The 26921-nt window shown below is 40.8% G+C and overlaps 2 protein-coding genes across 8 annotated transcripts in view; one reads left to right on the top strand and one right to left on the bottom strand.

Moving 5' to 3' along the window:
- The window catches only part of MCC (MCC regulator of WNT signaling pathway), a 206536-nt gene extending 204221 nt beyond the window's left edge, over positions 1–2315 (bottom strand). Inside the window, exon 1 of one of the 3 annotated variants that reach the window (XM_033086586.2) lies at positions 2034–2315. In XM_033086586.2, coding sequence (XP_032942477.1) covers positions 2034–2170 — 137 coding nt within the window. In that variant the 5' untranslated portion in view covers positions 2171–2315. The remainder of the gene's footprint in view (positions 1–2033) is intronic. The other 2 variants (XM_042780199.1, XM_033086588.2) reach the window with 2 other exon arrangements.
- Positions 2316–10977: 8662 nt separating this feature from the next.
- The window catches only part of LOC117011237 (3'-5' RNA helicase YTHDC2-like), a 34221-nt gene continuing 18277 nt past the window's right edge, over positions 10978–26921 (top strand). For 3 of the 5 annotated variants that reach the window (XM_033086576.1, XM_033086575.1, XM_033086577.1), the window contains exons 1-14: positions 10979–11222; positions 11902–11992; positions 12370–12566; positions 14147–14346; positions 14953–15119; positions 17419–17521; positions 19568–19724; positions 21824–21931; positions 23004–23152; positions 23526–23661; positions 23992–24118; positions 25621–25686; positions 26468–26646; positions 26821–26917. In XM_033086576.1, coding sequence (XP_032942467.1) covers positions 11048–11222; positions 11902–11992; positions 12370–12566; positions 14147–14346; positions 14953–15119; positions 17419–17521; positions 19568–19724; positions 21824–21931; positions 23004–23152; positions 23526–23661; positions 23992–24118; positions 25621–25686; positions 26468–26646; positions 26821–26917 — 1952 coding nt within the window. In that variant the 5' untranslated portion in view covers positions 10979–11047. Of the gene's footprint in view, positions 11223–11901; positions 11993–12369; positions 12567–14146; positions 14347–14952; positions 15120–15333; positions 15351–17418; positions 17522–19567; positions 19725–21823; positions 21932–23003; positions 23153–23525; positions 23662–23991; positions 24119–25620; positions 25687–26467; positions 26647–26820; positions 26918–26921 lie in introns of those variants that run through there. The other 2 variants (XM_033086579.1, XM_033086578.1) reach the window with 2 other exon arrangements.

Below are 26921 nucleotides of genomic sequence, written 5' to 3'. Positions count from 1 at the left end.
AAACAAAACAAAACAAAAACCACAAACCCCACAATCAAACAGCAAGCAGAAAATGGCAAGATGAAATTTAGTGTAAAAGCAGCTGTAACATTTTTGCCTTTATTTTAATTTGTTACATTAAAAAACATGCAATTACCTAAACATTAGGACTCTAAACAACAACAAACCCCCAGGCACTATACTTTTAACAGGGACATTGTGAGTCCATGAACCTGACAGAGCTGTCTATAATATTATGGTGGTACATACTACAAAGACATCCAAATCCAACTGGACAAGTCTCCTCCTGCACAAGCCACTGCCATAAAACAGATTATAAGCAAAATTGAATAACTGCAGAAAGCAAGAAAGGCATTCCATTTAAACAACTCATCACCCAGGTTAGCTAAGGAAGTAAAGTCATGTCAAAGATAAGTTCTTTAATATTCCTTCACTACTTTGTCACACATACAGAGATGTAAAGGAAGAAAGTAACTTGTAACACTGTATTCTCTGATAAAGGCCACACCAGTTCTGCCTTGAAGGCACAACTCCCTTCTGAAGCAAAGTATCAGCAACCTTCAAAAATGAACCCACCATCTCCTGAGGGACTTTCAACCACTGCTGGGCCCTGAGCTTTATTGCCATTTCCTCATGAAATCCAATGTCCCTACTCAGACACCTCCTTGCGTTTTCAATACTGTCGTTCAAGTGACATTCTGAAAAACCTACTTTGAAGAAAACAGAATACAAATCTACGACAAAACTTAGGGAACATGGATTAGTCGATGAGAAATTAGTAACTTGTGTCATGACAACATCTCTCAACCTATGAAACACTAAAATACTACATTCTCCTAGTAAGGTCTTTAAATTAAGAGCTCACATTGCAGAAAAAGTGACAGTATAGAAGAGCAAGTGTGCTCTGAGGAGACAGAGTACACTTGAGGAGAACATCATAAGTTTTCAGACATCAGAGTAAATTCCATGAAGACCACAAACAAATGAAAAACAATCAGTCTTAGCACACTGGTTGGAAAGCACACATTTTCAAAGTTTATATTCAAAACCACAACTGTCAAAATAATCATTAGACCAAGGGGGAAAAAAATAGAGTGTTCAGGGAGCTGTTTAGATAAGAAATATCACAACCCTTGAACTTTATTTTTAAAGTGACTGACAATTGTTACAGATTTTCAACAACTTTCTGGTTCCAAAGAGATGACGGTGGGGATTCAAGTTTACTTGCCCTTCTGTAGGGGTCATATTATTAGGTTACAGGTTAAATGGAAGACTTAAGAAATTCCCTCACTGCCCCAGTTCTCTAGAGGCACTTACTAATTGCAGGCAACACCGTAAGTTTCATTTTGAAAATGCAAGTTTCCACGGCCTCTGGCAAATCCCGCCTTTTAAAGTTGATTATTTTTTAAAATTATGGCGTGAGAACTCAGAAACACCACCGCCACAAAACCACCTCCTGACCAAAACACACTGCCACTGCTTCCAGACACGTAAACATTGCACTATGGCATTTCGAGCCATCTACTACAAATATACAAGCTCACCCTTCCCCACCAAAATCCATCAGCCTGGGCGACACTCCTCAAACTCTCTGAGGACCAGCAGAGGAACTTAAACGAAACTGTATAACAAGAATATTGACTAAAACGCACTGACAAAGCAAAATCGTTCCGAGACAATAGTAAGGGTTTTCGGAGTTTTCTCCTAGACTACCCACGACCGGTTTTTTGTGTGTTTACTTGCAAAAACCACCTGCCCGGGGCAAGAGGTGATGAACCCAGGATGGGAGACGTCACCTTTCAGCCCCGGCGGAGGTGGAAGTGCGGCGGGCATGGTTCGCCCGCTGTCCCGGGAAGTCTCGCTGCCGAGGCCCCGCTGGAGCCCCTGGCTCCGGTGCCGGCGGCAGAGGGTGGGAGCTGCGGCGCTCCCACCACTGCTCCAACTCGCCCACAAGTTGAGCGCCGGGGACGTGGGGCGAAGGAAAGGACGGGACGGCTCCGCACCAGCGAATAGCCGCCGCTCGTTGTCGCTACCTGCTGATGAAGCCATCCCCATCGCCGTCGCAGGTCTGGAAGAGGCGCCTCATCCTCTCCTCCTCGCCCGTACTGGAGGTATCGGTGCTGCTGCTGCCGGCGCTGCTCACCTCCGCTACGGCGGCTGCCGCCATCATGCGCCCCGTTCCGGAGGAGGAGGAGGCGGGGGGGGAAAGGAGGAGGAGGCAAGGCTGCCTCGGGAGCCCGGGATTCCCAGTCCCGCAGCTCCTGCAAAGTGTGAGCGGGAGCACAAAGCCGAGGCGGGGGGCCCTGCCGGCTCGGCACTCACCGCCCGCGGAATGACACCCGGGCCGCGACCCCGCCGGGGCTCGGAGCGGCGATGAGGACGGCTGAGGCTCGGAGCTCCCGCCTGCGCGCGGCGTCGCCCGGCGCCAGGATTACGGCGGGACCCACCGGGAGCGAACGGGCGGTGTCGCCGCCCCAGGGCCGGCTGCCCTCTCTACCGGGAGCCGCCGAGTGCGAGGCGACCCAAACCCGCCCTGTGTGTCTCTTGTTCTCCTTGAACCGGGCAGGCCCGGCTCCCTGCTCCGGGGGCGCTGCTTTGGCTGCGGCCGGTCTGTGGAAGCCAACAAACCTCAGCGTTTTTCTGTAGCCCCGTGTTTGCACTCCAGACTGTTTAATGGGGTACTGGTCAGGTAAAAGCCAGCCCCTCTTGACTCATCCAGTTCCTTTCCACTGATCAAATTTTACCTGTGAAGTCGATAATTCGTTTTTCTGTCTCTAAACATGTTTGTGGCCTATAGCCTTCCCTGCCTCTTGGTCTCCTTTTCGTTTAAAGAAAAGTAGTCTTCTTTGTAGTATCATGTGGCCAGAGGAAAAAAAGAAAATTGTGCCTGTATTGTACAGCTTCTTCATTTCCTTCAGTTCTTTGCCACCTTTCTTAATACCTAATTAGGTTTTATTCAGTGCTTTTTATTCTTATTCCTCTGAGAAGAAGTGAAACAATCTGTTTTATCTCTGCTGGAAACAGGTAGTCTGAAACAGTCTAGAACAGCATTTCAGTTTACATACACATCATGTTTCCTGCTCTATCACCCTGTGATTAATTTGGGTGAACTAATTTTTGTCCTAACCTGTTTCTGTATTTGAAAAAAAAAAAAAAAAAAGACCTTGTTATTAAGGACATATGTTTCCCTCATACTATCTAATAAGTATATAGTATATAATCCTTCTTCCATTAATTAAGTCTTTGAACATATCTAGTTCATGCCACAAGCCTCTTGATCTTCCTTGTTGCTGACAGGGATTAATGAATATATAAATTCAGCAAAGTTATCACGCTTGTTGCACTGTGTCTTTTGAATACATTAACTGATGGCAACAGTTCTAATTGTTAATATTTATTCTACCTTGATTATGTAAGTCATTGCAAGGTAAAGAGTCCCTCTGGCATTTTATTAACTAAAACTACTTGCAAGTGTAAGCATGCATACACTCAGTCTCGTGTTGTCTCGGTCTCTGCAGGTTTCCAAATTACATTACTCACATTAGTTCTTGCTGGATGACCAGGGCACTGTAATGTGGAATCAACACAGTTCCATACTTTTTCAAGGCACTGAAACCAGAAAAAATTGTAACTATCCTTTCAGATGTTCCATCTCCTGACCTACAGTAGTCTCACTCTTAGTCTTACCACATGCTTTTTTAGCCCTAGGCAGGATGTTGCTCATGTGTGTTATCAGCTGATTACTGCAGCTGTTTGTTTACACTGAGGACTGGAGGAGATGTGAAGTCAAACAACATTTTCTTCAGCCAGATCCCATAGACGATACCACACAAAAGAATCTTTGCACACATTCTGCAAATATAGCAAGCACTGCTTCTTACTAAGAATGCAAATTCTAACCACAGGGAGTTGAACTCGAGGTGTTTGTATGAGTCCCTTTCATCTTTCGATATTCTTTGATTCTGTAAATCTGTGAGTCCTAAAACAGTGTTTCCTGACCGCCAGTATCAATGGAGCAAGATCGATCCAAAATACCGAAATGAGAATCTCCAAGAACAATCTCTCTCCATCCTGATGCTATCTGCTAAGCCTCACAGTTCGCCAGTTCTCACCTTTTTTTAATTAATGTCCCACTTCTCTTCTAATGTAGATAACACACTATCTTTTGTTCTCATCCTAGCTGCACGATTTACACAGTAGCTTTCTTTGTGGATCAGAAATTCACCCATTCCTTATCCTCTCCCTGTTCATTGAGAAAAATTTTTGAATTTAATTGAATTTTTCCTACTGTCTTTTCCGTTTCTGGGGATCAGCTGTAGTTGACTTTTTTGCCTTTGCACCAGTCCTAAAAAAACCTGGTGCGGTGGTTTCTGACTTCCCTGTTACCAGTTCCTCCTTGCTGATAGGAAAAGCTGATATCCTAGCTGTGGTATGGCATGCAAGACTATAAAAACAGCTGGGCTTGCTGGCTTGTATCGTGATGCCCATCTAATTTTTTTTAAAAGATGCATCACATCAGCTGGAAAGCAATACTATATGCTGCAGTTCGCCACATTCCTGTGCCTGCTGGTAATTTTGTGGCAGATCACTCCTACAGCTACGAATGTGAATTTCAGATGACAAACCCCCTACATTTAAAACCAATGTATGCTGTGCATCAGAAAGTACCATCCTGCCTGAAGTGTCCCGAGTGCGAGGGGTGGTGCCTAGAAAGCTGTGAAGAGAGAGCAAGGAAGGAGGGCAAGGAGTGCGAGTTCCTTGCTGTTGTGAGTAGGAGAATAGGCTTGATATTTCTGAAATCTTTAAAAAGTTTGTATGTTTTCTATTTAAGACTGTGGGTTTTAACTGTCAATTCTTTGGCATTTGTTCACTTGTCTTCTACGTCAGTTAAATGAATCTGTAGTTTTTCAATATTAATCTATATTCTACAATATTAATTTTCCATAATGCCCTGAATTCTAAATGCAAATAAGCATATAGCAGACAGTCAATGCAAATGTTAATAACAATGCTGTAGCATTGTTAGCTGCTCTCAATCTCCGACATTTATATACCCAAAATCTGTGATCTCTGAAAGATGGGTAGGAGAAGCCTGATTTCCAGATATGCTGGACTTCTCAGACTTTCCACCAAATCAATAGAGCACTTAGGTTCATGTGATCTCTGAAAGTCAAATCTACCTCAAATTACATGTTAAACAATAGAAAAAGAAATGTACTGTAAACCTCTCTAAATTTAACTATAGATGAGTTTGCAGTAGAAAACAACTTAAGTCACTGTATAAAAAGCTGCCAAATGACCAAAATCAATTGACCAAAAAAAGAGGAAAACTTCCTTCTAGATGACATTCAGCCGTAGCACTTTTCAATTAATCTCTTTCAAAACCCGTCAACAAAAAGTAACTCAATTTGCAAGCAGGAAGTTTTAATTTAGTAATATTCCATTGAGCAAGGTAGTCAGGGTATGCAATGCAGAACCTTCTCAGCATCCAGAGTCCAACTGCGCAGAATACCATCCCTTTCAGTTTCTTAAATACTACATCCAGCCATTTTTACACACTTGCTAAAAAGTTACTTGTTGCTCGATGAGTTCTTGGTTAATAGACATGTCCGTGTTGTCTGAATGGCACTGTCACACAATGCAGATGGGTTCTCTTGGTGATAATGGCAGAGTTAGCATGACACTAAATCATAGGAACAATTAAAACTTTGTTTTCTTAACAGGATGTTATGATTGATGTAGAAGGGAATTTATTATTAGAATGGCACAGACTTCTACAAGCAGAGTCAATATAGTACAGTCTGTAACTTGGATGGCAGGGAATTTATAATACAACTTAACTTATAATTTGTAATCACCTGGATCCTCTGCACTCAGGTCAGATCCCAATCCATGGTTTGTTGTATCAGTATTACAATCAAAATCTCGAGGGACTGGGAGGCCAGAGGTTGTGGGGGCTGCCTGGGAAGGCATGGCAGGGCCTGCCAGCCAGGACCCACCCAGCCATCGAGCCAGGTCAGCCCACCCTCCCTGGGGACAACAAAGGCCAGGCTGGGACATGGGACCATGGTGGAGCTAGCTTGGCCGCTCGCACTCACATAACATGTCTTTGCAGATGTACACCAAGCTACTAAGATGTAAATATGCTCAGATCTAAATCTGTGCCTAGCTTATATAAACCATGCCCAGGTAATAGAAGGGCTAAGTAAAAGTTCAAAAGGGCTAAGTAAAAGTTATTTCCTATGTAAACTTTTTTTTTTTTTCTCATTAGGAAAGTGAAATTTAAAACCTACTTTATTTTCTATGATGTAACTTAGAAAATGCTTATTTTTGATGTTGCTGTAAAGTAGATGCGAGAATTAGCTATTCTAATTGCTGCCACTGCTTAGGTATTCAGACTGAAGATTTTGATGTGCATTAGGATCAAAAGCAATTCCTGGTGGCAATGCCTATGAAATGCCTATCAAAGGAGAGATTATTCTGTGTTTCAGCCGGCTTCAGATAAAGACCATCTTTGCTTATTGATCTTCATCGTAACAAAATTTAAAGTAACAGACATATAATGTGAGTTCAAACTAATGTTTTTTAAAACATCATCGTGTAGCATCTGCTGCTAACAGAGCCATGGTTTAGCTAGGAAATTACTAGTTAAGTTCTCATCAAAATCTTGTGTTTGAAGTCACTTTCTTCACGTTACAGTAATTTCACGATTATAAGCCGCACCATTTTGACTAAAATTTTGCTCCCAAACTGGAAGTGTGGCTTACATTCAGGAGCAGCTTATATATGAACAAATTTTGGAAAGTTCCCAACCTAGAAGTCTGAGCCAGCAGCAGCCCCGAGCCAAGGCGGAGCCCGCCCAGCCCCAGGTGGCGGGGCAGCAGCAGCGCAGCAGCAGTGCCGCAGCAGCAGCGTTGCCCGGGCCTGGGGGGTGCGGCGGCGGCACTGGCCGGGCACGCCCCTCTCCCTCTTCCCGGCGGCACCAGCCGGGCACGCCCCTTTCCCTCTTCCCGGCGGCACCAACCGGGCAAGCCCCTCTCCCTCTTCCCACCAGCACGGCAAGCCCCTCTCCCTCCTCCCAGTGGCAGCAGCCAAGTACACCCCTCTCTTGCTTCATGGCGGCACCAGCTGGGCACGCCCCTCTCCCTCTTCCCGGCGGCAGCAGCCAGGGATGCCCCTCTCCCTCCTCCAGGCGGCACCGGCCGGGCAAGCCCCTCTCCTGCTTCCTGGCAGCCCTGGCTGGGCACACTCCACTCCCTCCTCCCAGCGGCACCGGCCGGGCACGCCCCTCTCCCGCTTTCCGGCGACGCTGGCGGGCACACCACTCCCCTGCCTCCCGGCAGCAGCGGCAAGCGGGGCCAGGGCCACTCCCTGGCGGCCACCCCAAGCATGACCGAGTCAGTAAACCCCGTGATCACACGATTCTATTATTAATTGGCAATTTTGTGAAAGTTGCACGCAGATCCTCGCTGCGAACGAAAGTGCGGCTTACAATCTGGTGCGGCTTATATATGGAGGAAAAACGAAACGTTGCTGACACCCCGGAAGTTGCTGACACCTTAGTTCTCATTACAGACTTATGATTTCAAGCTCCATCTAGAAATACAAGTCTTGTGCAGACTTTACTGTGGAATTCTTTGCAAGTAGAGCTGTTTGAAAATTCTCAAAACAGTATATTCAAAAGAAGTTATCTTTTTTTTTTTTTTGGTGAGGTTGATTTTTCTGATTTTCCTCCTTCTGCTCCCAAGAGTGATCTGCAAAACTGAGGTATTTTATTTAGGATTGAAAATATTTTAGATAGAATATTAATTTTTAGATAGAATATTAATGCCTCTTTTGAGAAGCTTCCTACTCATTCTTCACCTTTATAAATGCTCAACCACCTTGTAATACCATTCTAAAAAGTATACTTTTTCATGATGATGATGATGAATTGAAATGAGAACAGACTTGCCCCTTTTTCCAAAAATATCTTAAACTTCTCTCCTACTCAAACAGATTCCTACTCCTGGATCTTACCTAAGGATCCACAAATTGGATACAGAAAGTTAGAAATTAATTTCCTCATTTCTTGCATATACATATTAAAAATATATATTGAATATTTACACTGTATTTTATCAAAGTATGTTATTTGAAGCTATATCTCTGTTAACAAAATACTACTTTGGTCAAAAAAGTGGGGGCACGTGTAAAGATAAATGGACTTTTTGTAGACGGTGACTATGAGATAACCTCAATAACTTTTTTCTGCAGGTTGCTGATGACTGCAATACTTAAACGTGTTCTGTCCTCCAAAGAATTTCTGCAACATAGGTATCATTTCAGTCAAATTATTTGAGTGAGACAGTATTCTAACAGGAGATTACATTCTGGATAAATAAATCTCCCTAGGGAGCACATCAGTTCCACTCAGTTCCAGTTTCAGCAAAGACACAACCACATGAATCACAGGTATGAAACTGTTTTGCCTTCAGTCTACTCCTAAGCTTAACTAGACATGGGATCCCTGTAGTTTTCGTGCTGCCTTTATATCTAGACATAGGAAGATCTGCTAGCACAGGATCATTCCACTCTCCCTTCTGTCTTCTGTCATTTGCTCACCCTGGAAACTAGAGTTCCTCAATTTAGGAGTGAGGAGTAGTGGAGAAAGCTGTGGGATGAACTGGGGCATATTTGACCCTGTTGGGAATCATGGTCTTCCCAGCCTGCATTCTGCATTCATTGCTGAACTCTATAGATGCCTTGAGCTCCAGTTTTCCCCTGGAAGTTCAACAGCCCATGCTCTGGACTGTGGCAAGTGAGGACTTGAGAGAGGTTGTTTTACAGGGACAGAAGTGATTGAAAGGCTATACACTATCAGTGCATACAGTACTGTGCAGTAAAGCAAGAGATGACCATTTTCACTGCAGTTAATTTATTAAACAAATATGTCTCGATATAATTGACATTAGTCTTACGTCCCTAAATGTGTGTAAATACATAACTTACTTAATGGGATTCTTAATAATCACAGCAGCCAACAGTTGTCTGGTTACACATTTACCTAAAAAACCCCTGTGTAGTGTTTTTTGGGGGGGGTTGTGGTTTTTTTGTTGTTTTTTGTTTTTGTTTTTTTTTTTTTAAAGCGACATAAATCTTGTGCTCTTTCATTAACTTGATCTTGAAGAATTGGTGGTTAAAATCTTTTAAAAAATCCCAAAAAGACAAAAGCCAGAAATACTAAATATTTTGCAGTCAAATCTGACACAATCTAACACAATACATAATAGATAATACTGTTTCACAAATTTCCATTGCAGTTCTTTTTCTCTTACAACTGGCATCTTTTGTGGAGCATCAGTGTTTATGAAAGAGAAAATGTTCTGCAAAATGAAAATAAGTCAGTAAAAATGCCTCTAGGGAGGGTAAAATAATTGTATTTAAACATACAGAGGTATTTTTGCATAAAACTGTACTGCCTCTGAATTCTTCCTATAAAAAAAATACATGGGCATTTGGACATACGTTAATAGAAGGAAATAATTCTTATTTTGGGGGTTATTTGTTTTGAGTAAACATTAGCCAGAAGGTATTTCTGAGGCCAATCATGAAAACAGAATTTTGAAAGACTTACAGGTTGTTAATTCTAATATGAAAATCCACAGGTAGTAATTTTTATTAAGAGAATATTTATAAAGAATAAAACCTCCATGTCTAAGAGTTTGGGTAAGCACAATTCTGTCTTTGCGTATGTTTTTTCATATGCTGAGTGCAGACTGCAATTTTGTCCTTAACAGGGCTGCAGCAGGCAGTGCATGGGTGACTGCACTGTCCTATTTTTATACCCTTCTAATAGCATCGGAGATTAAAAAAAGCAGTGAAAGAAGAAAAGGCATGTATTAAGGCATTTTTTATGCAGGATGCACTCAGGCTTCTCCCCACTCTTGGCCATATAGTTGAGACCTAACCCAACAGATCTGTGTGCCCAGTGGTATTTACAGGATTGCAAACCGAGAGCAGAACTGGGCCTGAAGAATCATTTTGTAGAATCCTGGCGTTTTTTTCTGTAGGAAGGCTAGATGATGCTGTTAAGAGGCTGAAACTGTCGAGAGATCTGGGTTCTTAATTAAAGATTTCTGATATGACTCTTTCAAATGAGTTATGAGCTCTCAGTTGTTGCTGTTGATACCAAGGATGATAAGCGTAATCCTCATTTTATTCAGCTGAAGTGTTAAATTTTCCATAATAACTGTGATGTGCTCTGAGGTGGCAGTACTGAATGTCATAGGAAAAGGTCTGAGGCACTGACATTATGTACTTTGGTTGAAGAAACATAGGCAGATACTTGTACTGGAAAACTGAGAAAGAATTTAAATGTAACATTAGAATAGATCAATTGTTCAGCGACAGTGTGACTTCTCAGTGCAGAATTATGCTGAAATGAGCCTTGTACACAGCTTTCGTAAAGGTCTCTCAAGAGCTATTTTTCAGCCAGCTACATCAGACAGTGACTGTTTATTTTCTGTTTATTCAATTCTCCAGTTCACAACTGAGTAGTTTCTTTTTCTTCGAAGTACTCTCCTTCTGACCTAAAGATATTTCCAAAGCAGCAGCCTTCACTACTGAGCCCTGTGCCATGCCCAAGAGATTTGGGTTTAATTTCTATCTCACGTCCTCAGCGTGGAGTCAAAGGACAGCAGGAAAAGAAGATCCAAAATCAAGAGCAAGCAGCATTTTACAGAGTGGGGAGGCTGAGGGCCGAGACAACGATGGTTTAATTAAATTACATTTAATTACATGTAATTTAATTTAATTACATTAAATAATGTAATTTATGACCATAGAGGGTACCATTGCCACTTTTTGGTCACGGCCATGCACATAGCTCAGTACCTAGGCAGGCTTCAACACCCTAACGCGGGCAGAAGGGCCAATTTCCTTCCGTTCGGGGGCGATTCCGGCGGTTGGTGACCCCAGGCACGCCACGCCCCGCCCCGCCGCCAGCGTCTCTGTGCGGGCCCTCGGCGGGCTCCGATTTTGCGGCTGTCGAGGCCGTGTCGGGGCCATGTCGCGACACAGGCGGGTCCCGCGGCGGCAGCCCAGCGGGGCCTCGGGGGGCTCGGCTGCCTCCGCCGCGGTGCGCCCCCGGGCCGAGGCCCTCAGGGACGTCGGCGTGGACGAGGCGGTGGAGATGGCGGTGCATCTCGCCCTGGAGCGATTCCAGAGCGGGGACGAGGCGGGTGCGCGGCACAGCCCGGCCCGGGGGCAACCTGCGGGTGTTGGGAGGGCGCTGGCAGCGGGTCAGGGTGGGGAGCCTGGCCCTCTGCCCAGCCCGGGTGAGGCACAGCTGCGGTGCTGTGCCCACCTCTGGGCTCCTCAGCACAAAGGCAGGGAGCCACGGGAGGGGTGCAGCAGGGACCGATGAGATGAGATGAGATGAGATGAGATGAGATGAGATGAGGGATCTGGAGCATTTCTTACCAGTAGAGGTCTGGGAGCTGAGCCTGTTTAGCCTAGAGAAGACTGAGGTCTCATTAAGGCATATAAATATCTCCAAGATGAGTCCCAGGAGGACTGTGTGGACTTCTTGGTGACAGGACAAGAAACAGTGGCCATAAATTAAAACACAAGAAGGTCCATCTCAACACGAGGGAGAATTTCTTTCCATTGGGGGCAGCAGAGCACTGGAACTTCTGCCCGGGGAGAGCATGGAGTTTCCTCCTCTGGAGACATCCCAAAGCCACTTGGGTGTGTTCCTCTGTCACCTGCTCCACATGACTCTGCCTTAGCATGGGGTTTGCACTGGGTGATCTGCTTTCCAATCCTAACAATTCTGTGATTCTGTAACATTGGGCTAATATGTCAAGATTACTGTCTGTTGCATTGCTGCTGTTTTTTAATTATTATTTATTGTTCTAGAGATGGAATTTCCTTCTAGTTTCACTAGTACTGAAAGAGCATTTGTTCACCGGCTCTGTCAGTCTCTTGGACTGGTATCTAAAAGCAAAGGGTGAGTTGGGGTACAACTTTGAAGTTTTTTGGTGCAGACAAATAGAATTTCATTATTAATGGTAACCTGATTGATGTTTTCAACATACCCTACTGTGTAGCAAGGAACAGTCTTAGAGAAAAAGGTGTGAAAGTAGACATAGAGGTAAGTATCTTTGTTATTGCTGCATGCATGCTTGGAAAAACTTGTAACATGCATTTTGTGACAACTAGCTTTTATACTTTGTGGTTTTAATGGGTCCATTGAAGAAGCTTCTCACAAAACTTTCAAAGTGATCTCTTTTTTCAAAGGTTTTGCATAGAGTCCTATTCCTTGACAGATAAAAATTAACCTAGAGTAGGTTACTTACTCCTAAGGTATGTTTTCCTGTCTCACAGAAAAGGAGCCAATCGATACCTGACTGTAAGGAAGAAGGATGTATCAGAACTGACACATGCAGTCATGACTTGTGACTTGGCTCTCCGTACAAAACATGCCGTTCGGAGTCTAATTCAGAGCTTTCCTGTCACAAATAAGGAACGGACAGAACTCCTGCCAAGGACAGAGCGAGGAAATGCCTGTGCTGTTGAATCTGGTATGTTCGGTGTGTCTTCTGATTTGGACCTGTCCATCAACACCATTGGAAAAAACCACCTGCAGCCCAGGGACAAAACAAACCCCCTTCTGTTCTGTCCCCTCTCGTGTTCTAACAGACACCTTTGAACAAACATAGGAATTTTCCTTACTTTTAATTATAACTGGTGTCGTGAGGGACTTGGGCAATCATATCATGCACATTGCAATGTCTTACCTTGTGTTGAATTAGTTTAGAATCTCTGAGTCAGTTCCAGTCAAATCTTTTTGGAAACACATTTGTGAAATGTGGCTTCATACAAGTGCTATGAGGTGGGACTGAGGAGTCAGGGTTTTACCATGATGCCGTAAGATACCCTTATGAGAAAATGAGTTTGGCTGTTCTGCTTATAAAAATTCATGTCCTTGATAAATCAAGAAGTTTAATTTTTATTTCTTCATCTCTGCAAAATAGATTTGGTCCTTAAGAGACTACTGTCCAGACTTCTTGATTTCTAGAATATGAAAGAGTTCACTGAAAGACAAACTTCTAATAAAATGTTGGGTTTTTTTAAAAAGCAAGGCTTTCATCTAAATTATTGCTTTGGCAGCTGCAAGTGGAAGAGTTACTCTGTGTTTCTCTGTACAGAGGTGGATATAGTGATCAGAAAACACTTGTACCTTTTCTAATTGCATATTTCGGATACATGGTGTTTTTTCTTAAAGTACTTCCTTTGCTATTTTTTTCAATTGTTTCAGTTATTTAATGGGATTGTTTAGTGGAGGGAAGCTATAATAAAAGTACTGAAACACAGTGTTAGGAGTGGAAGGGGTAAGTTAATGAACAATCTAATATTTGTCTTTCTCTGCTTCTCAAGAATGTGTTTTTAGTTCTCCTAATCTCTTAGTCTGTGTTTGTCTTGGTATAACAGAGCTTGTAATTTAGTATACGAAACTGTTAATCACAGTAAATACGTACAATTGAGTTTACAGCAAGCTTTTCATTCTTCTGGAAAATAATTGTCAAGGAATTACAGACCTGCACTTGCAATGCTGGATATGAAGTAGCTCCCTCAGAAGATGTGCATGTTTTTTGGCTACTTATGCACTGCTTTCTAACACACACTGCTGTGTGGGGTGCAAGACTCTTGATACAGCGTGCTTGAATGAGTATGATTTCAAACAACTGCATGGAATAGCTTAAAGGTTTAACTCTGTAAGAGTGTATTTCTAGGGAAAACTACAGATGTAAAGTGTGGATGAAGATAAAAAGGCCATCAAAATACACCAGGCTGTTTTTCTCTGGTTTAGTTTCTCTTTTTGCTCTAAGTAGGCTTTTTTGACTTCGAGCGATGCTCTGGAAGACTGGTTTTGTTCAAAATACCTATGAAAGTAATAATTGTTTTGAAAAATATCTATTTCAAGCGCCTCAAGAGGATGTGTTTATGTAAGCATGACTTCCAAGTATGTTATGGGTTTGTCACTTTACCACAGGGATGCATAAAAATTCAGCAACGTTAATATTGAAGTACAGTTTTTGAGCAGTGTTTTAGTGACCTTCCTCTGTATCTGTATAAATAAATTTTTAACTTCTCTTCACAGAAAACAAAGAAGTGAACAAGACAAGTGGTCGACTTAATGATGGTATTCCCCAGGTCCCAGTGAAAAGAGGGGAATCAGAGTTTGATTCCTTCAGACAATCACTACCAGTTCTTGAAAAACAGGAAGAAATTGTCCAAATAATAAAGGACAATAAAATTGTTTTGATTATAGGAGAGACTGGATCAGGAAAAACTACTCAAGTATGTTTCTTCAATGAAATAAAAATGATAACTGTATTTATACTAAACTCCTACCAATTGTATAACATTTGTGATAAGGGATATTTTTATGCTATTTAAAATAGCTTTTCTTGTCCTGTATTTTTGAAAATCTTGTGTTCCAATAACTAACTTGCTTTTGAACCACTAAGCCAGCAGATAGATACTAAAAGCATAAATGGTTCCTCACAATTTTCTGATCGATACAATTTTTTCATTAAAATAATGCAAAATGTTGTAGGGGAGGTAGCTGTGATGTTTCTATAGCCCTTTTTCTTCTAACACTAGTTCTGTTCTTAGTTACCCAGAGTAATATATTTTTTGTGTTAAAATGAGAGATTTTCTATAGGACTTTTTAAAAATAGATTTCTCTGAAGCAGGAGAGAGACACTGCAAGTTTTTTCTTTAAGAAATACCTAAACAGGATATACTTAGAAAATTTTTTTCTGCCAATTCAGTGTGTTTGCAGTGATAGTTCTAATGAAAAGTCTTTTGCAATTTGTAGTATTGAGATGCAGTTAAACTATTTCCCTGTGCTAAGAAAGCTATGACTTTCTCTAAAACTAAATTTGAACCACTTCTTTACAGATCCCTCAGTTTATCCTTGATGACTGCTACAAGAATGCAACTCCTTGTCGTGTGTTTTGTACGCAACCAAGACGTTTAGCAGCTGTTGCTGTGGCTGAAAGAGTGGCAGCAGAAAGAAAAGAGAAGATTGGCCAAACAATTGGTTACCAGATCCGCTTAGAAAGCAGGTACGGATGGTATTTGAACTGCAATATGTTTGGGATATGGCCCCATTAATTGTAGGTGGGATATGTTATTGCTGGTAAGGAGTACTTAAGAGTGAATACTTCTTGGGAGTGTGTGCATGTAAATCCTTGTCTGATTTTCAAATCAAATCTACACATTCCTCTCTTCCTTTTTTTTTTTCCTCCTCTCTACTCTTAACTTGCGTGGATCCAAAAGTTCTCCAAACTTTGAAGGTAGGTGGGAAGACCAGCATGCTGTAACAAATGTTGTATTGATGGGGTCTTAAAAAGGAAAACAACTTAATTGTAAAGTGACTGATTAAACTGAGCATTTTTTACCAGTCTAGTTTGGACTAAATTTACTCTGCCTCAGCTTTTGTGTTTAAAACATGAAGTGATGTAAAAGTAGAGATTTTTGTATCACTTTGTGAATTTGTCTGTAAAGCAGAGCATGAATGGATTCTGTGGGGGTTTTAACATCTTTGCACTGTGTTGCCAGTGACATTTCAGGGAAGGGGCAGTGGTTGGGATACAAGTGACCAGAGGATGGCAAAAGGTTGTGTTGCTTGAATGAGCAAAGGTAAAGTACAGCTGATGAAAAGGAATGTGCTTGAACAACAAAGCCACAATAATAATTGAAATGTGCGTGTGAAAGCTCACAAGGCTGTTAAGGGATTAGAAGAGCTAGTGAAGATGTATCACAAATGAGCTGGATGATTAATGTGTAGGAGTACTATGCTGGCAGAAGAACTAAGTCAGATAAAAATGGAAGAATTACTGGAAGTAGTGCAGAAAATCCAGCTTGAGAAGAATCACTAAGTGTTTCCAGAGAAACACTGAAAGGGAGAGATGACAATATTTTGAGATGTGGACAAAAAAGATCTGGAGTGAAGATGTTTAGAGGTGTTTCTAGTAACACAGAAGTCTAATTTTTAAAGTTTTCCTAACTGTCTTCCAGAGAAGAGCTGTAGAGTAGAGTCTAAAGGAGCTTTTCAACTCTTTCAGGAGGAAGTAGTGACTTCTAGGAGAAGTAGAATCACTGCTTGTACTGGGACAGCTAACTCTACCCCAGTATAGAATAGTAACATTTCAGTACATTTTCACCTCCTGAAAAACCAAGAGGATCGGCTGCTTACTTTGTGATTTAGTCAGCTGTAGTGTATTGGGTTTGCAAGGCAATGCTTTGGGAGCTGTGGGGAGGCTTCTGTGAGAAGATTCCAGAAGCCTCTCCCATGTCTGATAGAACTGGTGCCAGCTAAGGCAGACCTACCTCTGGCTGAGGCTTCACCCATCTCTCGTGGTGGTAGGGCCTCTTGAACAGTGGGAAATGGGGGGAAAAAACCTGCACAATAGAGGCAGCATATCAAGGAGAGCAGTGAGAGCATGTGAGAGAAGCAGACAGGAAGGTCAGTGCAGGAGGGGAGGTGGTTCCAGGTGCCAAAGCAGCCCATGGTGCAGCTCATGGTGCGGCCCGTGGTGAGGCGGTGGTCCATAGCACATCAGGGATCCCCCTGTGCAGGATTCCATGTTGGAGCAGGTGGATACTTGAAGGAGGCTGTGGACTGGGAAGTCTGTACTGAAACTGGCTCCTGGCAGAATCTGTGACCCTGTGGAGGGGGCCCACACAGAACCAGGTTTGCTGTCGGGATTGTAACCCTGTGAGGGTCCCGTGCTGGAGCAGGGTGTTCCTGAAGCACTGCACCCTGTGGAAAGGGACCTGTGCTGCAGCACTTGATGAATAGCTGCAGACCATGGGAAGGACTCATATTGGAGAAGTTCATGAAGGACTGTCACCCGTGGGAGAGACCTATAACTCTCCTTGTCCTTCTCTTGACTCTGTGAGTCTTTTGTTGTGTTTTGTCGCTGCTACTCACAAAGAGGACAGATAAAGTGGCCTGGCATCCAACCAGGCTCATCCCACCACATGTAGGCAAGTACAAAGACTATATCCAAGCATATGCTGAGGAATTGGAACCAGTTTTTTTCCACATGGAATTTTCTAGTAAATTGAATACCATGCACAGTTTCTCACCATTCTGTTTAACTTCCTTGTTTATTAAAATCTGAATCTTATTTTTTCGATTAATCCGTTGAGGCACATGCACTAAGAATTATTAGGAAATGTCTGGGTTTTAAAAGGCATAGTTTAAAAACCAGTGTGCATAAGCGTGCATGAGTCTTTTGGAGAGAGAACTGTAATTCCTCTTCGGGTGAGCAGCTGTTTTAATTTTTGAGCTATGGAAAGCTAGCAGCCTTTAAATGGTGCAAAAGTCCTGAATTGTCTCTGTGATCTGTTCTGTAGGGTTTCTCCAAAGACACTGGTAACATTCTGCACTAATGACATGCTCCTTCGCACGCTGATGGCAGGAGACAGCACCCTCTCCACCGTGACCCATGTTATTGTGGTGAGCATCCTGTGGTCTTTCATGTGGAGTGGAGCAATTTATGTATTGCTTTGGAAAATGAGGTCCTTGTTTATTTTATTTACAGTAATTTCACGAATACAAGCCGCACTGTTTTGACCAAAATTTTGCTTCCGTACTGGAAATGCGGCTAATATTCAGGTGCGGCCAATATGTGAATAATTTTCTGACATTTTCAACCCTGGGAGTGCAAACCAAGTCAGTGCAAACTGCAAAGTCGAGCTCCTGCCAGTAAAACCCTGCATTTACGCAGTTGTTACAAAGTGGTTACTCTGTTGCGCCGCGGGTGGAGCTGCTCTGTGCAGGCAGCACAGGGGGTGGGGAAGCAGGGGCAGCTCTCTCCTGCTGACCCCACGGCTTGGAGGAGGCAGGGGCTCTCTCCTACTGGCCCCGCGGCTCGGAGTAGGCAGGGGCTCTCTCCTGCTTGGCCCCGCAGCTCGGGGGGCTCCCGTCCCCGCGTACCACTGCCGTAGGAGCAGACAGGCTACATCCCCGGCTCCCATCGCCGCCGCAGGTGCCAGCGGGCTCTGTACCCCCGCTGCCACCGCGAGGCAGCGCCGGGCTGGGGTGACCGAGCCCAGTGGTGGTGGCGGCCGGCCCCGAGCGGTCCTGTCGAGCGGCAGCGCCGAGCTGGGCCACCCAGCCCTGTCGGCAGCCCCGAGCCCTCATGGCCCGAGCTGAGCCAGTAAACCCCGCCCTGCCGCGGTTCTGTTACTGTTTGGCAACTTTGTTGCACGCGGGTCCTCACTGCGAACGACAGAGCGGCTTATACTCAGGTGCGGCTTATTTATGGACAAAAAACAAAATGTTTGCCAACACCCGGCGATGCGGCTTATACTCAGTGCGGCTTGTATTCGTGAATTTACTGTAAATTTGCTGAGCATTTTAGGTGTTTTTGTTTGGTAGAATATGAATCAACTTTAAAGACTTTTTGAGTCCTTACAGTAGCATGCATGTTTTGTGGATTTTGGTGCTTTTCTGTGTTTGTGGCTTTTGCTGTAAAAATATCTTCTTTTATTTTCATGCCAATAATTAGTTGTGGAATCAGGATGAGTTGAGGAAGAAAGAAGTGTAAATTTTTCTGAACTTCCCCTGTCAGCAGAAAAGCCTTAGGGAAGCTTACATTGATGTGGTTCAATATGATCATGTCAGAATTTCTCTTATCATGTAATTGTTTTAGCAATACCAGGTTTTCAGTCTATTTGTTTGTCCAGTGTTTTGAAGATAAAGTGTGGTCTAATTGCTATTGCTATGTTGCTAATGATTCAGGTATGTTCATTTATGATTATGTTAATGCTCCAAATGTGGATTTTAATAAATAAGGGGAGCTAGAATGTTTATGGCAAGATTTAAGTACTGAAGATTAAAAAAATCCTGTTAAGCTTAGGTGCCTACCTGTTTATCTAAGTTAAAAAAGCATGAGAATGATCTATACATTTTTGATGTCAGCCTACAAACTTTGAGTCCTTGCTTCATTCCTTCATAATAGAAAAAAAACCAGAATAATGACAGATGATTAATTAGTTATGTACCTTAATTTATAGGCTTTACATATGACTTAATCTAAGCAATCTGGGTTTTTTTTCTGATTATGTGGTGTCATGCATTTCTTTAAATGCTTATCAGTGGTAAAGTGAGAATTTATTAAAATAAGATTTGTAGGATTTATGGTTTGTAGCCTTTTCTTGAAATTGGGATACAAATAAAAAATTAGGGCAGTTTCAGATATTCACTTTGGCCTCTGAAGTTAGGTGTGTACGGCTTCAGCATTGCAGTGCACTCAACTCTGATAAAAGCTTTTTGAAGTTTTTTTTTCTTATGGATAGTTTTTTTTAAAAAAACCTATTTTTTAAAAACTATTTTTACAAAAAAAAAACTATTACTGAAACTATTCTTACACATTTTAAGGCCTCTGTAATGTACCACCAAATAATATATTTCATTTTTAAAAAAAAAGTTTGTATTTGTTAGAAGTTTTGATACTGAATCTGTGATGTTTCTCTCTTGTTTTTTCCCCTTTTATTACAGGATGAAGTACATGAGAGGGATAGGTTCAGTGACTTCTTGCTAATAAAATTGAGAGATGTGCTGCAAAACCAGACTAATCTAAAACTAATTATTTCTAGTGCTGCTCTAGATGCAAATCTCTTTATTAGGTATTTTGGAAGCTGCCCAGTAATACATAGTAAGTATTTATCTTAATTCTTAAATTTGCTTATACCTGCCCTGAAACTCACAGATCTTATTAAACTGTAGCAAACTGTTCTGAGTAAAGGCACATGGTGAATACACTGAGAGTTACAGGAATCCTTGTTCTTTGTGTATTCAGGTTTCTTGTTTCATAACTACTTTTTACACCTAAGTTTGCACCTACTTCAGAATGAAGTGTTTCAGTCACTAGGAGTTCTGTAGGTATGTCCTTCCCCCCTCCACTATGAAATCAAGAAGTAGGAAAAGATTATTGAAGTGTTGTCTTTATGCTGATGCAGGACCTAGGAGCTACATGAGTGTGATATGTATTAATACATTCCAGTAGATTCTGATTCTTCAGGCCTTGTGAAGGTTGTTACTGGATAAAACACAGATAACTGTACCTGTTCAGAAATACAGAACTAGACAGATTTCATGCTTGAATCACACGATTCTTAGATTTAAAGGAAATTAGTAGTCTAATTCAACTGGGTAAATATTTGAAAAAGGCATTCAGTTTCTCTTAGTTTATGTTCAGACTCAGTTACCTGCAGTTAGATTGCATTCAGATTCAAAGAAAAGTTACCATTATTGCTCTTTTAATTTAATTTGGTGGATCCTTAGTAGAGGCAAAATACAGATGTGTGGGAGATGGGGGGGGTTGTGGGTTTGTTTTTTTTCCCCCACCATCCTGGCTTGTAGGATGGGTAAACTCCTCTTGCGCCTTGCCATCACCTTTTTCAACAATGATGTCCAAGTTTAATGTGTTTTGAAAATTATCTTTTAAGGTAAAATGCTTTATTTGACAATCAGGTAGACTCTCTGCATGTCAACCTTTTTTAAAAAAATCTTAACAGTTTTAGGAAATGGGTGGGATCGCTTACTGTTTGTTTTAGCAAATGTTGGTGAGAAGGAAACGTGTTTTTCCTTTTATTTTGCAGATAGAAGTGTTTATTTCTAGTTCTCAGTTTTGAATTTCTGCCTAGTAAAATTAAGGCTTGCAACTTATTGGAGACTGGAATCTGGAAATTACACGATTCTATGTTCTCTGAATTCTTTTTGCAAGGGACAGCCTCAGTTGTCATTGTTGTGTGGCTTTCCAGTTTACTCTTTTTGCATCTTTCTGTTCTTTTAGATTTGTGTTGGAAATTCTGATGGCAGTCTCTCCAGTTCACCACAGTGCTTGTGCTGGTTATGTAACAGGCCAATAGCAATTGAAAATATGGGGTTTTTTATTTTTTAAATTTTATTTTGAGATTTTAAGTATTAAAATAAATGCCTTTGTCTGTTAATGTAATGAAAAAGGTTTGATTCTCCTTCAGCAATATGGCTGACAAAATCCTGACCACAAAACCCAACATTTTGTAGTTGTGGATTGCTGTAGTACACAGAGTTTGTGGTCAGTGTTGGAAAACTTGCTCTGTGACAGCTTCTAAAAGAATGTAAATTGTGTCTTGTTCTTTCTAAAGGGAGATCCAGAGTGATCTAAAGTCACCTTAAAGGACTAGAAATCAAAATGTAGAGATTTCAATTCTTCATGCAAAAAGCATCCTTTAATATCCACAGATTAGGTCTAGAAAAGAGTCACACTGAAAAATCAGGATAAATTATTAGAAGGTAAAGACCACTGGGATGTCTCATCTGTCAAGAAATATTCAGTAATGAAGGCCCAGCTTTGCTGAATTAGTTGAGGTAATTGAGACAAGTCAATCTCCTCTCATACTTCTCATGAAAAGAAAGTAGTTCAATACAAAGATGTACTGTCTCCTTGTGGAACCTTGCACAAAGCTGTATTAATTGCTTATTAATTAATTACATTTTAAATCCAGGTGGCAGACTTACATGGTGAGTTCTTGTTTGTAACCCTAAACAAAAATGGCTTTCTTTTTCTAATTTAAAAAAACATTGTCGTTAATAACTCTCAATCTTATGAACATCTCTTGCTGTAACACTTGATAAAATCAAAGAGGTTGATGAGAAACAAGGTGGCATTTTACTTTAAAAATGTCTGGTTTTGTATAATTTTGAGAAAAATTAATGCTGTAAGTGAAGCTAGTGAATATATAGTCTTTGATGGGTTTTTTGTACTTTTAGTCCAAGGAAGAGCTTTTGAAGTTAAAGAGATGTTTCTGGAGGACATTTTACGAAGCACTGGGTATACAAACAAAGAGATGGTAAAGTACAAAAAAGAGAAACAGCAAGGTTGGTGGACTTCTTAATTGTAAGGGTTCAATCATTGATTGATTGAACTAACAATTAACAGGATTATTTTCTGTTAAAACTCTGAAGTCAGGAGATTAAATAAGACGTGATGAGATGACAGCAAGTATCTTTAAGCTCTCAGTATTTACATATTGAAATAGTTTATGCAATTAAAGAAGAAAAATAATTTTTATTCAGTGGTTGCATTCTTTTTGCTTTCAGTTGATTAATGTCTTTTTTTATTTTCTTATGGTGTGGAGTTACATATAATTAGGCAGTCTGCCCACATGAGGTCTAAAGAAGCATAGGATGCTCTGTACCTTTGGGTAAAAATTAAAGTGCAGCTATTAAAGCAGGCAATATTTTATACATCTTGTACAAAATGTACCAGTTGTTCCCTGTAGTAATATCTTTCACTGCATTCTTGAGGCATGGATGTATTTTTATAAGCATTAACACTCTTGAGCTAAACATAATTGGTTTTCAGTTGATTAAGTAGATATATTACTTCAGAAGTTATCCTGGCAACTGAAAGTAATGATCCTAGTGATTCTTTAAGGATATATTTTTTTTAAATGCAAACCTCAAAGCTATAACATACAATTCTAACTGAATATTTATCACGGTCCTCAGCTCTGATCACTGGGGACAGAAAAGTTCTGTTAAGATGCTGGTGTTTTCTACTGTTTCTTCTACTTGCTGCAAAAAAAGTTGTTACATGCAGGGATTATATCACTTGTATTCAGCATTCCACTTTTAGAGAAAGATCTGAGCTGAGATTATGTAGATGGTAATTACTTAGGAATCTCCTTTGAATGCAGTAGTTTGGAATAATGAACGCTTGAATGAACCTACCAAATGGTGGGTTTTGCCTTGTTCTTATAGCCCTTGTTGTGGCGGTGCACTTTGGGTACCCGTATACATACTGTTTAGACTGGACTGTAGTAGCATTCTAGATTAAATAAAAGAGGTTGAATAGGTAAAACTTCAACCTGCTACAACTATTTTGTAGTAGAAAATAATGGATAATAAAGATGACTGAAACTTTCTTGGGGAATACTTTGCATTCTAGAAGAGAAGCAGAAGAACACTCTTGCTGAGTGGTGTTCAGCTCAAGAAAACACTCACAAACTGTCATCTCGGAGACATAAATCAGTTCCAAGGGCAAATGAAGAATACAAATGGTTGGATGATGGTGGTGACACAATATTTAATCAACTTGTAAGTTTTTCTTTTTGTTGAAAGAGACTTTATACTTATACTCCTTTAAAATCTGTTTTATAAAGATAGCACCATAGAGTTTCTCAGGATATTAATGTATTTTAAAGATTACTTTATTAGGATGAATTGCTCCAGCTGAAGTATGCTCTTCAGTTATGATGACTGTACACAACATTTGCTTAGATCAAATGGCTTGACAACCATTGTGTGAGTACTTGCATATGACTCAGTCAGTGCATTAACTGATACCTGAGTGCTGGATTTCTGCTTGCTACTGGGAAAACTAACCATTCAAATTCTTTGTGGGTAATGTATTAGAATAAAGACAACTCGTGGAAGAGATTAATCTTTCAATATTGTTTTTTATCTTCAGACCGAGAAAGATGTGAATAGCCTCGAACCATGGATAGTAAAAGAAATGGATTCCTGTCTTTCTGACATCTGGTTGCATAAAGATATTGATTCCTTTGCTCAGGTGTTCCATCTTATTTTAACTGAAAATGTCAGTGGTAAGTTTCTTCTGTTATTACGTAAGAAAAAAAGCAACCTTAAGTTTATGGCTACTTTTATCTCCAGTTTCAAATCTTGTTACCTTTGCATTCTGATGCCTACTGGAAAAATGAATATGGCTAGCAGAATTAATTAGTTGTTTAGTTAGTTGTTGTTTTGAAGTATTGACAGTTCATTAATTGAATTCACATGAACTGACTGCAGAGATAAAGTGAGGAAACTAATTCTCTGTGGGCTGGAATTTGAAAGCAATATTTGTACTATACTTAGATGAAAAAATAACATTTCTGTTGTACTTGCTGATTTTTTTTTTATTTTTTACTTTTCAGTTGATTACAGGCACAGTGAAACTGGTGCAACTGCTCTGATGATTTCTTCAGGGAGAGGCTTTTTGAGTCAAGTAGAACAGCTGATCAGCATGGGAGCAAGTATCCACTGCAAATCATCCAATGGCTGGTAAAAACAAACAGAGAAACCAAAAGACAGATTTATTTGTCAATATGGAAGAGAGACCGAAACTTCCATTACATCTAAATTACAGTAATTTCACGACTATAAGGCGCATGCTTTTGACTAAAATTTTGATTGAAACCTGGAAGTGCGCCTTGTAATCCAGTGCGCCTTATATATGGACAAAGCTCAGAAATTTGCCAACCCAGAAGTGCGAGCTGCAAGCCGAGCCACGAGGCGTGGTGGGCGTGGGGGCTGAGCCGCAAGCCATGCCGCACCAGCTGGCGCCGGGGGCAGGCGGGAGTGCCGGGGCCTGCGGCACGGAGAGGACGTGTGGGACTGCATTTAAAGACTATGCCAATTTGTGAGAAATGTTTGCAAATTGGGCACCTGCCAATAAACCCTTCGTGCGTGATCGTGCGATTCCATTACTAATTCATTACTTTGTTGCACGCGGATCCTCACTGCAAAAAAAAAAGTGCACCTTATAGTCCAGTGCACCTTCTATATGGACAAAGTTCGGAAATTTACCGACTCCCGGAGGTGCGCCTTGTAATCCGGTGCGCCTTATAGTCGTGAAATTACTGTAATTTGCTAATTTATCACACTGCTGTAAGAGCTATAGATTTTGACAGCCTGAACCGTTTTTAACTCCTGTTAATCACTTTGTTTTCTGTAAATTCTAAATTGAATTCTTAATTACATGGTCTTGATTATGGGCTATAAACTTCATTTCAATAGGTTTTGTTTAGGACATTGGTTAGCAGAAAAACTGTAATCTACTGAATTGAACCAAAATGTTTGGCAATTCTTATTTTCATGGAGTTACCTATATCGGAATATCTTTGTACTATATTTCTAAATATGCTGTAACATGTAAAAATAATTGTGAATCTGTAAAAACCAAGTCTTGTGATCATGAAGTATTTCTTCCTATAAACAGGGAAATACAGTAAATAATCGTAGTATGGAAGGATAAAGTTAGGATTCCAGGGGTCTAATATTTGGTACTAACACTTGAAAAACTTGGGAAGGAATGCCATTTAAAGGTAAAACAGAACAGCATTGTGAGCAGACAGCTTCTGAAAGACATGAAACAACCCAGTGTTTTCCCACATTTTGGTGAAAAACACCTGGAGTGTGCCTTTTTGGGATGACTTAAAGGGTACTGCAAAAAGGCACATCTGAGCTCGCACTTGTTGTGGGCTTTTTAAAGGAATGGCACATTCTTCCTCCTCGTTTCCTTGTGTATATTTGCAGGTATTCCTGTATAAAACTGATATTCTTTTGTGGTAAAGAAATGCATTTGTCTAAAAATCAGATAGCTGTTAACACCTATTCAAGCCCTTTCAAATGGGCAGTTGCATATCCAGCAATAACAGTACTGATAACAATACAGAAATGGATACAAAAGTCTCATGTCAATTGTCTCCTCAGCTGACGAGCTATTCATATTCATCTTTTGAACTGAAAAAATCTAATAAAAATACTTGTGAAACTTTTTTCAGGATGGCTGTGGACTGGGCTAGGCGTTTTGGACAGACAGAAGTTACTGATCTGTTGGAATCCTACAGGTAAGCTGTAACTACTTAACTACTTAGCAGAAAGAATTGTATAGCATGGTGAAGGGAGTTTTGAGGTTTGTATTCTTTTAATCAAAACAGGTTTTAGCTTTTCATGCTGTAAAATCTGGACTAAATAGCAATATCTTTATTTTGAGAATAGGAACATTTCAAAAGCAACAAAAAAGTTTGTACTCAGAATCATATTGTTTATGTTTGCACAACTTGCTGATTCTATACTATGTACCATTTATTTTCACATGTTTACTTTGGAAACAAATCTGTTGTATTTTTATCTGTATATTGTTTGTACACAATAGGAATATTAAAGGAACTTTATAGAAGTAACGTGTACATTAGGCCATTCAAGAATTTTTTAAGATTAACTTAGTTATCACAGATGAGGTGCGTGTTTTGTAAAGATAATATTTATTGTAATTTTTCTTAGTGTAGTTTCTCCTAGTGGGAGATTTTTGGAGAATATGTATCTCTTAAAATTTTTGTCTTGAGCAGGTAAATGGGAAGTATCTTTATACTTTCATTTGCATATGGTTGTATTTCAATGAACTTTAAGAAAACTGAAGTTAACTAAAAAAATGAAGTGGCAGCCTTTGTTGTGTTTAATATTTAAATCAGTGAACAGCAATAGTGTGGTGATTCTCTTGTACTATGCTTAAAAATTAGAATTTGAAACCAATCGTCATGTTGGTCTTGATCTAAGTTTGAGTTGATGGCTGAGTGCAAACCCAAAGGGGGCAGCCTTGACTCTAGTCTGTGTATTTTTCTATTACAGTGCTTCATTTGGATTTGGAAATCTGGATGAAAGTTCCCTGGTCCAGAAAAGCAGTAGTGACCTTAGTGCAGAGGACAGAGAACTACTGACAGCTTATCATCACAGTTTTGATGATGAAAAAGTGGATCTGGATCTGATAATGCACTTACTTCACAGCATCTGTCATAGTTGTGATGCAGGTGGGTAAATACCCACACTCCCAGTGAATTGTTGTGGATTAGGCTTCTGATGAATCATGCTTCTTTTTTAGAAATCCCCAAAAGTTAAGACCTCCTCTGAGTGCTAGTCTACATGGCATTGACATATATTTGAATTTTGTGTTTAACTTTGCAAACCCCCCCTTCCTTTTTTAGGAGCAATTTTAATATTTCTTCCTGGATATGATGAGATAGTGACCCTGAGGGACCGCATTCTTTTTGATGACAAGAGATTTGCTGATAATGCTCACAGGTAG

The sequence above is a fragment of the Catharus ustulatus genome (assembly GCF_009819885.2).
Source record: "Catharus ustulatus isolate bCatUst1 chromosome Z unlocalized genomic scaffold, bCatUst1.pri.v2 scaffold_29_arrow_ctg1, whole genome shotgun sequence".
NCBI classification, from domain to species: Eukaryota; Metazoa; Chordata; class Aves; order Passeriformes; family Turdidae; genus Catharus; species Catharus ustulatus.
This window is presented reverse-complemented; position numbering and strand designations above follow the sequence as displayed.